This window comes from Emydura macquarii, unplaced genomic scaffold (assembly GCF_026122565.2).
Source record: "Emydura macquarii macquarii isolate MOO-44397 ecotype Brisbane River unplaced genomic scaffold, CSIRO-AGI_Emac_v2 contig_2473, whole genome shotgun sequence".
Taxonomy (NCBI): domain Eukaryota; kingdom Metazoa; phylum Chordata; order Testudines; family Chelidae; genus Emydura; species Emydura macquarii.
This window is the reverse complement of record NW_027132610.1, coordinates 21150699-21164169: the sequence shown is the minus strand read 5'-3', so window position 1 is coordinate 21164169 and position 13471 is coordinate 21150699. Positions and strand designations below refer to the sequence as shown.

General features: G+C 37.6%; 1 protein-coding gene across 4 annotated transcripts in view; it reads left to right on the top strand.

Annotated features, from left to right (window-relative positions):
- LRCH1 (leucine rich repeats and calponin homology domain containing 1) overlaps positions 1 to 13471 on the top strand; it is a 157783-nt gene that overhangs the window by 99266 nt on the left and 45046 nt on the right. For all 4 annotated transcript variants that reach the window (XM_067563125.1, XM_067563126.1, XM_067563124.1 and 1 more), the window contains 2 exons: positions 4094 to 4141; positions 5650 to 5722. In XM_067563125.1, the coding sequence (XP_067419226.1) occupies positions 4094 to 4141; positions 5650 to 5722 (121 nt within the window). The remainder of the gene's footprint in view (positions 1 to 4093; positions 4142 to 5649; positions 5723 to 13471) is intronic.

The window sequence follows — 13471 nt, the reverse complement described above, 5'->3', positions numbered from 1 at the left end:
AGCAAAAGGGGGTCTCAGGCCTACTTTAGCACTAAGACGGCTAAACACTTTCCTAAAGAAAATAATATTTTGGATGGTCACTCTAGCTTCTATTATCCCTTCTCTAGATCCCAGGGACTAGTATGCTGCACTCAACTTAAAAGATGCTGATTTTCGCATGGCAATTCACCAAAGCCACCAAAAATTCCTCAGGTTCATGGTCAGTGAGTTTCCCAACTTAGATCTGTACATCTGTGACTAGGGTGAGTGTTTGTTGTGAAGGCGCAAAGGGGACTTCCCATGCACACATCTGAGGATTCTATCCACCAGTTCAGGGAGGACAAGACCTGAGTAGGCACTTATATCACCATGTCCATATGATGATGGGCCAGTGAATACACCAAGGATAATCGGCCTTGTAGCTCCCTAAAGTGCAGCCTGGCATGCACTGCACCATGTCCCCTAGAAGCTTGAGGAAGTTTCATATTGTAGTGGCAGGATGCGCTTTTAGATCTAGAGCAATGACCTACATTGTTTGAAATCTTAACCCCAGCAGGAAAGCCTTGGCCTCTGTAGAGTCCAGGTCTTCCTCAATAAATTCTATTCTCTGTATAGGAGTCAGAGTAGATTTCTCTGTATTAATTAGGAGTCCCAGTGTGTCAATGGTGGACTGTATAGTGGTCATGCTGGACCATACCAGAGACTTGGACTGGCCTCTTACTATCCAGTCTTCTAGGTAAGGGATTATGTGGACCTCTGAATCTGCTTACATGCCACTGTGAATTGGTGTGAGACAGCAGAAGGCATTCATGCCAACCTGAGAGGTACTGCTGAAGGAAATGTTTCCAACAGCTCTGCATGAGGTGTGCACACACCCTAGGATGGGAATGGACATGGGCAACACATCTTGAAGAACAACAGTTATATAAAAAGGTTAGTAACTGTTTCTTTTCCAAGTATTCCCTTACCTATTCTTTACCATCTTTACCACAATATCTATTATTGTGAAGTCTTAATTCATATTTGTCCAAATGTGTGTGCTTTTTGCTAAAGATATATTTTAAAGGAATTCACTATCACAACTTTATGCATATTTCCACATTCAGACCTTAACTTTGTATTCTTAGTCCTTGGAGTCCCTAAACTCTATTTCATGTGTAACACCACTTTGAAACCCATTCTAAGTGTGTTTTTAAGAATACACATAATGCTAGCTCAGAATCGAAATATTTTTTGGTTTTTTACTATTCTAAACAACGAAACTTCCAGTGCCTTTTTAAGAACCTTGACTTCCCCTGAATACTTATATAGGGCTGATTCTGGAAGTTGATAATCACTTCTTTGGAAGTCCTGAGTTCCCTCAACTATCAGTTAAGTCTGCAAAGGTACTTAGTCATCTAAACCCCAGTCTTGGGTGCCTAAGTCCCAGTTTTAGGCACCATTGTAATCTGCAAAACCCCTATTTGGCTGGCTGAAGAAGGCTAAACTCATTCAAATGTACCTACATTTTCACTGTAAAAGTTCCATAGCTGCCTGTGTTTCTGCCTCTGGGCATTTGCACTGCCACTTCACTCTGGCCACTTGGATGCCTGTCTCCTCCTTAAGCCCTGGTGTGATCCACAAACGGGAGGTTGATAGGCAGAGGAGTGCCTATCTCACCTGTGGGACTGGATCCAATCAGTGTTCTCAGAGACCACCTACTGGTGCAGGCCCTATTCAAAATCAGGCCACCGGAGGAGGTGCTGCTCCCACCCACCTAACTTTTAGCCCTGTACTTACAGCACTTGCGTGGGATGTGGAAAATCTGGGTTCCATTCCTCTTCCTTTCCCCCGCCCCCCGCAGATAAAGGGAGAGAGAGGACTAGAACGGGGGTCTCCCACATTTCTCAGGAGAGTGTTCTGTCTAGGTCTATTGGATATTTTGATGCGGGGCTCCCTCAATCTCTTCTGCTTTGGATAAATAATTAACTAATGACTGGAGCAAAGGATTGGACCCTTGATCTTTCACTGCCTGCATGGAAGCCCTAACCACCAGGCTATAGAATCAGAGTCTTTTGTGCTGATCCAGTGACTTTAAGTATGTATACACAGTGGAACAGCTGCAACAGAGAAATTCAGGGATACCGCCCCCCAGAATGTTACCGTACCCCCCTCTTATAGCCCACTCTGTTGAGAGGTGGGAGATCCCTGAGGCCCCTGTTAAAATCCTTTCTCTTTCCTTGCTTGGAAGGGGAATTGAACCTAGGTCTCCCACATACCAGGTGAGGGCACTAACCACTGGGCTAAAAGTTAGGTGGGCACCATGAGTTCCTCCTGATCCTCTCCCTCTTTTAGCCATTTTGTGTGGAGTAAACAAGACACCTAAACCATTCTCAGAAGAAATGACTTAGACCCCTAAGCCATCTGACTCCAAAAGAGGGGTTCCTATCTGTGGATTGTTAGCAGAGAGAGGTGTCCTCCTATAACCTGGACATAGGCACCAACCTTCTGGAGAGGGATGGAGCTTAGGATGTACTCCTGTCAGCATCTCCTATCAGCTAGTTTATGCAGCTTCCCACCTAGCATGCTGGTTTTGTGTATCCCATTCTTAGCCTCCTATCTCTCCTCATTCACTGTATAGGGAGTCTAGGCACCAAACCCCGGCTTTGTCCATCCCTTTATTGTTTCTTTGATTTTTCTAGGCATCTAAAAGTTAGGTGTTGCAATTCTGAGTGTCACAACGCTGAAGCTCTTTTGTGAATCTGAGACTTGGTACCATGCAGGTGGCACACCGCATCTCACAAAGTAGACCCATAGTTACTGTAGGTTGGATTAGGCCTACAGTATGCTACTGAAAGTTCTTGATATCAGTAGTGTTGTGCACAGATTCAAACTTCTGATGGTGTTAGGGGTACTGACAAAGCATGTGTCACAAAATATCAGAGTTATGAAAGTGACTTTTCTGACATAGCATGATTATTATATACTGTAACAGATCTGGCCTGCAGTACAGATACTGCCAGCATATCTGTTTCAAAGACAGTCCTTTTTAGCCAGGAGGTTGCTGAAAGATGGAGGGGGATCTACTGACCTAGAATGCTCCTTATTCAGTCTAGAGACGATAAGGAAGGGTTGATTAAAACTCTGAGGGAAGTCCTTTCATGAAGACTTGGCTAGAGGCCTAGGAGGTACACAGGAAAGGCTATGCAGGGGAGGGGTGTATCTTCTCCCCTCCCAACTTGCTGAAAATTGGAAAGGGTCCTAGTGGTTGGGACGAAGTGTTCTGCATTGCTTTTTTTATTTCAAAACTTTTTTGTGATAATAAAGCTGGCCTGATGAAAAGGCATTGCATTGAACTGTGATATGGCCTTATTTTACCTTCCATAACTGGTGTATCTGCCCACTGGCTTACGTATAAATGATCCAGTTGTTAGTAAATGTAAATCATGTTATTAAATATGCAACATACATTGTCAATCTGATTGTATTTAAAGGAGTGGCAAAAGATAAATTATACCATTATTGTAGAACTGACCCCTCGCAAATCTTTATATCTGTATTCAAATAATTTTATGTGGTGCTTGTTTTAATTATGAACTCCATAGAACATCCTGAAATACTGACCTTTTCGCCCACGAACCAACTCTATATTAAAATGTTGTTATAAATTGTGAATCAAGTATACTAACTTGCATAGAGCAAGGTTATTTTTTAAAATGTCTACAAATTACTTTTATTTCTATACTAAATGAGGAAAATTGTTGTTGCAATGCACACAAGCAACTCAAGGTTTGCTCTGTTCTTTTAATGAGAATGTTACTAGCTCATCGAAGGATAGAAATGCTTACAGGTGTTCTTCAGGAAACATAATTGTTTCACTGAATGATTAACGCGTCTTTGAAGATTAAAAGTGTTATATAAATGCTAAGTATTATTTCTCTTAGTTTATTATTGTACTGTAGTTCTTAGTTTTATGTACCTATTCACTCTATAACTCCTTGATGAAAGTGTAGGCTGGATGGCATAGGTCCCCTAAATCTCTCTAAGGCAGTGTAAACATGCTTCTGGACAGTATGCTCTTTAATGTATGATTAATTTACTTACTGAACCACTTCCTTTCTTTTCAAACATGCAGAATGATCTGATTGTCTGGAATATAGGAGGATGCAGTTCTCACAATGAGGTGAGATACTACTGCTGTTTGGGTGTGTGTGTGTGTATAATGTAAATTTTTGTTTTGATTTACACATTGTCAAATGGCAGTGTTTTAAAAATACCTAATATTTAAATATTTCTACCTATTGAGAATGTAGTAGATAATTGAACATCACAGCTGCATGAGTTAAAATCATAAGTGATTGCCTTTCATTTCTATTTGCTGTTGTAGCCTGTTTAATTTGATCATTTTCTTAACATTTAATTGAGCACAAAAGTGCAATCCTGGAACCATTTCTGGTGTAATGCACAGTGTGTTGATTATATGTAAGTGCATACCTCTGTTTTATTTCATTATATTTTGCCCAAATTCTGCCACCTTTTCTTGTGTTGAGTAGTACGCGATCCCACGAGAACTCCCATTGATTTCAGTGGGATTTCTTACTGAATAAAGTACATTATGCCAAGAGTATCCCTGTATTATAGATTTCAGAAGGAAAGGTCATTTTCTTGACCCTTTCTCCTTCATGGAAAAACCCTCAGGAGGAGGCTAAAGGAAAGGATACCTCTAAGATTTTCTTTGTGGAAATTTGTTCTTCATGGTTTCTTTAGGGAGGCGGTGTCTGCTGCCCCATGTAACCTTGTGGATGGCTCACAAATTCCATGGACTATCAGCAAATCGGGTGAAGGCCAGAGTCATTGGGGCCCCGTGCCTCTGTGACTGCTTCCTGCCCTGCATAGACTTATGCCCACTTTCTGCCATTTTAGCTCCAATGGAGCCTTGGTGATGGGACTCCCATAGCCTGTGACTCTCCCAGAAAAAGCCCCTTTTATGGTTGATTCCCACTCTGGAGTCTGTGGGGGCACAGAAAGATAATACAATCTGTGCTGTACTATCTTTCCAGTCTTAGCTCTCCAGGATACAGAAGGGTACAGTGTTTATCCCCCACATCCTCCCACCCACTGCCCTACTCCTTCCTTTTCTCCTGCATAGATCTGTAGACCCACTTCAAGATCCTGGGGGAGGTGGGAGGATGCTTTGAGGTGTCTAAATAACATCTCCCTTTCTGGTTTTTGTTGCTAGGATTTGTGCTGGTTTTTCTTCTGCAGATTTTCACAGTACAGTAGGCAAAGCAATTGGGCAAGGAAGGGAATTAATGCGGTGAAAGAACAATGTATGTAAAGAAGGAGCATTTCTTCTTCATTCTAAAATCCTGCACTGCAGTGATGAGTTATTGTTCATGTGAAATGTTTGTAATAATGAAGTGATGATGTGAAAGAAAACTGAAAAATAATCAGATGAAGTTAGAACAATGGGACAAATCCTGCTGTTCTTACTTAGTCAGAATCCCCTTTGTAGTCAACAGGAAATTTGATGAAATAAAGAGTGAATTAGGATTACAGGATTTGAGCCTTATAATGTTAACAATTTGGGGGAAATAGGTGTAATGCTGCATGATTGAACTTCTATATTTTGTATAAACAGTTGTGCTGAGATGTACAATTTCTTACTCTTATCTATCTTGAAACACACAGAGTAAGGAGAAAACTCCCACATTATCTCCTACTACAAACAACACAGCTCCTTTTGGCCTGAAGCCACGATCAGGTAAGATTGTGGGGAAAAATAAATTACAACACGACTGCTTTTCCAGCAAACTCAAGAACCTTTGTTTTCTTCTACCCTATCCCTATTCAACAAGAATCATCGTCTGTTTTTCGTTTCATCAGCCTGTGCTTATTAGTGATGAATGTTCACTTACTATATATATATTTAGTAAGAAAGGAGGAGAAAACATTTTCCCTAAAACACTGAAAAAAGTAGAGTAGTGGTACTAAATTTTCCGTACATTTTATATGGATCAGTATTCATCCCTCATTTTTTCATATATAAAAACACCATATATCTGCCTAATATGCCAATTTATATCCTATGTTCAACTGGTTGACACATAGGGATACATTTTAAAGCTGTGAATGAATAGATATATGTGATGGTAACAAGGTTTATTTGGGTAATGGTGCATTGCTCTGAAAATATAGTAATGAGTTTTTCAATAGAAGAATGTATAAATATCAAATTAGTTGTTAACATAGCTCTAGTCTGTAGTAGAATAAATTTGCGATGTGCCAAATTCATAATTACTGACATTTTAATTAGTGTGTTAATGTTCATATAAACCAGTTTTAATTGCTAGGGTATTAAGAATGAACAAACTCTCATTAAAATGGGATCAGATGTAGGATGACACAGTTTTTATTTTTTGTTTGCTGAAATACACACTATTGGAAGTCATCTCACATTGTCTTTGAAGTATATCATGGCTTAGATTTTTTCAATATATTTCAGCTTCCTAAAAATGTAGTTCTGGTTTCCTTCTTTCACCGCTAACAACTTTAATCAAATGCTGGTAAACCACTGCAAGCTCATAGCTTTCATAATGAAATATTTCAGCAACATCAGCAGCATTTTCATATTTGAATGTATTGTAAGAAATTGTACCCATAGAATATATTAAAACAAAAAAGGTGATAATGAAACAAAGAAAATGTTGTAAAACAAAAATTTTGTAATTATTGAGAGCATTTATAGTCACTGTTCAGGTATGCAATTTAACCAGGATACCCAAAAGTTTGATTTGTTCAGAACCAAGGCTTAACAGCCCTAACACATGGAAAAGTACAAGCATTCTTGTGTATCCTTACTGCTTCAATTAATGTTAAATATATGCCAGTATATCAATGCCCTCCACTCCTAACTACTCAGTGTATATTTGTTTAGTAATTTAGTCCTTAGTATCTCCATTGTTTTTCATATAACACTGAATAGACAACCGTAAAGCCATCATCACCTAGTGCTTTACTTAATGGGTCTGATGTTGCTCACACCAGTTTTGCAAGTGTCATTTCATGAGTTTCAATTGAATTACTCTTGATTTACACCAGAGTAAGACAATGGAATTATGCTGCTGTGAAATCAGAATCAGGCCCAATGTTTTTTTCATATGATATAACATTAGTGCATAAATTGAGCAGTGGTGGTATGATGAAATATTATAAATTAAATTTGACGCCTTGGATATTACCCACCTCATCTACCCCATCCTCCTCCTCCCCTCCAAAAAAAGCAAGTGCTTCAGAAAGGTATACTAAATCTAGTTCTTTAATTTGGTTTACTCACACTCTAGAGCTGAAAGTATCCATACAGGTAATAGAGCAGCTGTGAAGTTACCTGTACTGTTGGTGAACCTTGTGTGTATTTGCCTTTTCAAATCCAAACTGCTTGGCTTGACACATTTCTAATTTCTTCAGCTAATATGCCATTGTACTTTTTGAGCTTTTTTCCTTCTTAAAGAATGTACAAACCTAAACCCTTCCACCTCTTCAGTCAGTGTTTACTTCTATTAATTACCTGTCTCCTTATTGCCGTAGAGCTAGTCTTGGAAGCCAAGCATGCTGTGTGCTCCAGTAAAATTAGTATTCTAGACTACAGTTCAATTTAGAGTTGAGGTTTAATAGCCTTTTTATTTAAGTAATATGTGGCCTTGTGGGAGAGAATTAAAAAAACTCTTTGGAATGATTTTTAGCACTTTACTACTATGATTTAAATTTTATGAGAGCAGATCATTCAAATTATTTTAATACCAGTGCAAGATTTGTTTTAAATGGTTCTAATCAAAATTTGTAAATCTTGCCCTGAAAAACAAAAACAGAAACAAGAAAGATAGGTGAAAAAAAAAGAAAATATCAAAGGGAAAAAATTATAGGGCAAACTTTCAAGCAAAATATATTTTAACATGCCCTTCAGAGATTATAGTTTATTTTTCTTTTATGAATCTGCTTAAAATTAATGTTTTACTTTCTATCTGATATTTTTTCACTGTTTCTTAGTGACTTATGTCTCTAGGAAAGGTAAAAATAAACAGAGTGCTAGACTTCTGGTAATGATTCCAGCTTTTTGAAGTACATACACAAAGCCTGCTTCCAGAGGATAAACCACAGTTACTTAAACTTCTCTGTCAGCACATACTAGATCTGTCTTAAGGACTAAAAGTTCTTTTTATTCCCACATTTTAGAGCTAGCCAAAACATGGGGGAAAATCCATACCTGATGCCTAATTAGGTATCCAAAGAAAATGTTTTTCAAAGGTAATAAATACGCTGTCCTGATGTTTTGGTATATACCTTTTTTTAAAAATGGTCAAACTGCTATACAAGAGGTAAAAGGAGAAACTCAATGGATTTTGAATTAGTCTGTCTTATGTATACACTGTTGAGGAGTAGACCTCTGTAATCCCCACTAGTGATTTATAAAATGTTTGAACATGACTGAATATTGCAAAGAAATAAGTAATGTGAATTTCCTTTGAACAACAGTTCTGCTGCTGGGAAACACTTTTGTACTCTGAGTTGGACTGGTTTAGAACAGTTCATGGATTTGTCATTTATTCTTGATTTACAAATAGATCAAAGCACTCTTAGTAATAGTGGTGCTATTGTAGATAAATTTAGAAATTTCCTAAACTTCTTGCCATCTTGTTCACTTCAAAACCTCAGTTTTACTCAGAACTTGGTTGGATGTACCCACACTAATACCCCTTGCAGTATTCAAAAGTATTCATGTCTGTGCATTTTGTGCATTGTTACTTAATTTTTCTTTCATGACTTTTACTGAGCAGAGTGGCTGGCAAGTCTGAGGAGCAATAATTGTGTCCTCAAAAGCTACATTAAGTACTGGGAAAAAAAATCAAGGTGCAAGGCCTTATGCAGTAGAAATTCCAGAGAAATGTATTCATTTCTGTGCATTCTGTGCATTTTTGTGCATTGTTACTTAATTTTTCTTTCATGACTTTTACTGAGCAGAGTGGCTGGCAAGTCTGAGGAGCAATAATTGTGTCCTCAAAAGCTACATTAAGTACTGAAAAAAAAATCAAGGTGCAAGGCCTTATGCGGTAGAAATTCCAGAGGAAATGAAAAATTGACTGTTAATTATTTAATTGAAACAAAACTCTGAAATGCACATCTGTATCAAGTCCCTTCATTTTAGTAACTTTTAGTTCATTAAAGCAGATTTAGTATGCATGGACATGTGCTGAAAACTCATTTTTTATGTCAGTTGCAAAGAGTAACTGAGAATCAATTAGTAATTATTTATCTCTTATTCATTGGTTAGGAGAATATTATATTTACTTTCTTCCCAGGAAGTGAATTGGCTGGTATGTGTACTTTGGAAACTCATGAGAATAATTTTTAACAAATTAGACTGTGACAGTGCTGTCAATTATGCCTCAAACCCATACTCTGTTAGCAGGTGTTGATCTTACTGAAAGTGTGTTAGATAGGTTTTGATGACGCACTGATGCAGCTGACTCCTTATCCCACAGGATATAAATGAGCTGGGAGTAGTGAGAGGCAGTGTGAACTGGGGTTTGGAACAGATAGTTTCTATGGGATAGCCAAACCTAGTGGTTTAGAGAGGGTGGTAGACGTGGTGGTATTTTTTTAATTACTCTTTAGTTAATCTCTCAGATTCCAGAAAAGGTGAATTCTTTTTCATTCAGTGTGTGTTGCTTTATTTGGAGTAGAGTGGGGATGCTACCTTTTTACTGAGACTTTATTTATTTTTGCCTTTCTTCCATTTTAATATTTAAAAATAACTTTTCATTGCATTGGTATAAACCATTGCTGCTGCTTCTTTTTTTTTTTTTAAACTCTAAATGCTAATTTTCATGTTTATAATGAACCCAGATTTCTATGAGGGACTCTACAGTCACCTATTCTACATTGAATTAGGATTAAAATTTGGCATTCAAAATGGCAACATACGTGATGATTTATTTATTAGTATTGTAGTAGTATCCAAAGACCTCATTCAGGATCAAGGCCCCAAGCTTAAATTGTACGTAGTGGGAAACAGGGAGCCAGTAAGGGGTTTTAACAGGGGGATGAGGTGGTGAGAGAGTGGTGGTCAAAGAAGATGTTCTTTAGCAACTATGATTTGCAAGGATTAGAGGGGGGCAGTGTAGGTTTGCAGGAAGCTAGAGAGGAGGAACTTCTAGTAATCAAGATGGGAGAGAATGGGACCATGTAGGTTTGAAGGTGGAAAGGGAAGAGATCACAGAGATTAGTGATGGGATTTGAAGCACAGGTAAGAAGCCTTGTTATGGATAACTGGAGGAGGAGTAACAGGGAAGAAGGAAAATAGTAGGAGGGGAGACTGTGTTGAGGAGAAAGGTTACTTTGCGAGTCTTCTCTGAAAGAGTCTGCAAGATCTTGTGCAAAGAGGAAAGAGAGGGGAGGGCTTTAGTAGGGGGTATAAAGGGTAGGCAAATAGGTGGCTAAGATTATGAATGAGGAAGTCAGTGGGAGTGGAGAAGTAGTGCTGCTTGAGCTGGAAGCTGAAGCTGTAAAGAATAAGTCCACGAGGGTCATGGGATTTTCTCCATATAGAAGGAGAATCCTAGGATTAATGAACTACTACTAGTATATCCAAGACAGAATTGGGTATTTTTAAAATAAAGACTTTCCCAGAAAAATCTTAACAATTTTATTAAACTGTGTTTATTCCACTCTGTGGAAAAAGTGCTCTTCTAACACTGAAAACATGACATATATAACATGTTTATTCCTTAATGTTTGTCTACTTAGTTTATGTTTTACTGCTGCAGCTGCACTGATGATAAATTTACCCATCAATTCAGAGTCAGGGTTTCCTTTCTTTAGCTTACAGTATGTAATCTACGGGTACTTTTTCTTCATAGAAGTTGGTTGTAAACATAATTATGTAAAGTGCTATGTTGTAGTAATCTTGTTAAGATTAACAGCATTAACTGCACATATAATGTATGATTTGCAAATACTAACATTTAATTTTTCATTCTTTTTATTCTATGCACCATCTTTCATTCTTTTCTTCCAAAATTATGCATTTTATATTAATCTAATTTGAATGGCATCCTCTTCATTACCATGCAATCCTAATACCATATATGAAATGCTGCTCCCCCTGTGATTTTTCCTGGTCTGTATACTACTGTATCTGGACTGGCTCTCACTCCCCTCCAACAGACCCACCCCTCACTCTTCCTCCAATCTCCTTCAACAAACTTACACAGGCTCAAACATGGGACAACTATAGCTACAATATCCCATCTGAAGGGGACAGTGACAATGGTAGGTGATCTGTACATATTTAATTTGTATGTTTTCAGATAATTGAATGTACCGTGTGTTTGGTTATGTTCCCCACACAGCTAAAGATGCAGGACATTCAGCCATATGCCTGTTGTAATGGGTAATAAAACTTAGGGATTAGAAACCAAAAGACTCAGAGGGAACATGTTAATTAGTATATAACACGAATATAATCACAGCTGAACCAAAATGAGGATTCTCAGCACTTCCAAGACTTAGAGCAACTTTCCCTGAAAATAACCAATCTTGGAAATATTTGCTTCATAAGTCTATTAATTTCTTTTTATATTTTGAAGTTCTTCATAAAAGTTGGGTTTGAGCAACAATTAATTTTGTTAATTTCTTGCTCCTTTATATAGCATTAAGACCAATGTTTGATTGCTTGAATGTGCGATCTTTATGCATACTGAATATGTCAGTAATTAAATTGTGTCCTCCTCCCATCTGCAACGCTGAATCCAGCTGCATAATTAATTTAAATAGAGAAGGGATATAAGAGGGTAAAATTATAATAGAAAGAAAGATGGGAAAATTAAAGAAGCAAGGAAAAGAGTGGTTTCTATCAGAAATTATCTGTACATTTTCAGATCCAACAGTGCAGTGCAGTAAAGGCCAGACCAAACTGTGTGAATTACTTTTTTTAAAAATAAAGAGCACCTCCAATTTTGTAGTTTTCTAATGGTTCTGAGAAGTGCACTCTGTATTGGAGTTTTCATAATGGTGCCGGGTGGCAATGATGACAAGACTGATCTGACTGGTATGCCAAAAGCTGAGGCTGATGTGTACAACAGCATAGTGAAACCACCAAGAACGTGAATACTGCAATGGGAAGGTGTACTCCTACAAAAGGAAAAGTCATTCTCAGCCTACAAAAAGTTTAGCATTCTTAGTTAAGTTTACCATAAGCTCCTTTAGTGCTTTTGACTGAAGGAGTTCCCACAGCCTGGGACACAACATGAAAATGTTAATACTGTGTGACTTTACTCCTGAGGACATTAGAGTGCTGTGTGTCAACTCTGAAAATGGCTCCAATGCACTGAGTGCTCTACACAATGGAAGCTTGAAGTATTTTTTGTTTTGTCTTCTGCTTCTGCTTAATTAAATCTAATATTACATGGCTTCCTTGAAAATGGAAAATACAAAAAAACCCATCACTGGCATTATTTACAAAAAATCTCTATTCAGATAGCTGTCACATTTTTGAGACATTCAAAAGCAAGATGGTCATTCAGAATTGTATCGTACACAAGATGTGCCCATATGTTAGAATTCAACTTTCTTTTTATGAAGATGCTGTCACACCAAAAAAATTTGAACATAATGTAGCAGGTGTTTTCTGAATACTAAAGAAGGGACATATATGAATAATTTGTTGTGCATGGTGAGCCTTTTGAAACTTGCTATAAGAAATCTGTTCTGACCATTCATTTATCAGCCAAGTGCTCCCACTTGTCTGACTAATAAAACTGAAACTTAAGAAGTGAGGCTAAAGAATAAGACTTTGTTTTTTAAAAAAAGAACACATTTAGTGGCACTGTTTATGCACATAGTTGAAAGATTATCTTAAAGTGCAGTCCATAGCAAATAGTCTTTACAATTCAAAATCCTGCACTTCTGGCTTAAACAGAGATGGCACACTGAAAAGTAGTCTGATAGCTTTTTAAACTAAAGTATTGGCATCTTCAGCACCATGCTAGTACTTTTTTCACTCTCTAAGAGTTGCAAGCTGAGTCAGTATGGATCATGAAAATAATGTCAGAAAAGGCTTCCTTCCCAATATTGGGAATCTATTCATTCCGTCATTACAAGACCTTATTCATAGTTCACATGGCAGAGTCTGGGAAACGAAAAAAGAGTTGGCTTCCTTGACACATGTACAAAATTTAAAACAACTGAATCATCTACCAACAGATCTTTCTTTACATAAGTAGAATGGACAATTGGTATATTAATGAAGAAAAACAACTTTGCTGGTTATTAAGAATGAAAGGAATTTTAGTAACAAGCAAAGCCCTATAAAGATTTTTCTCATTGGAAAATAAATGTGCTAATTCTCTTAACCATTCTTCATAACTTAGATTCTTAATGCCTATTACCTATTTTGCCTTATGTTGCACCTTTCCTGTTAGAGTCACCTATACAATGAACAGTATTTGTGGATAAT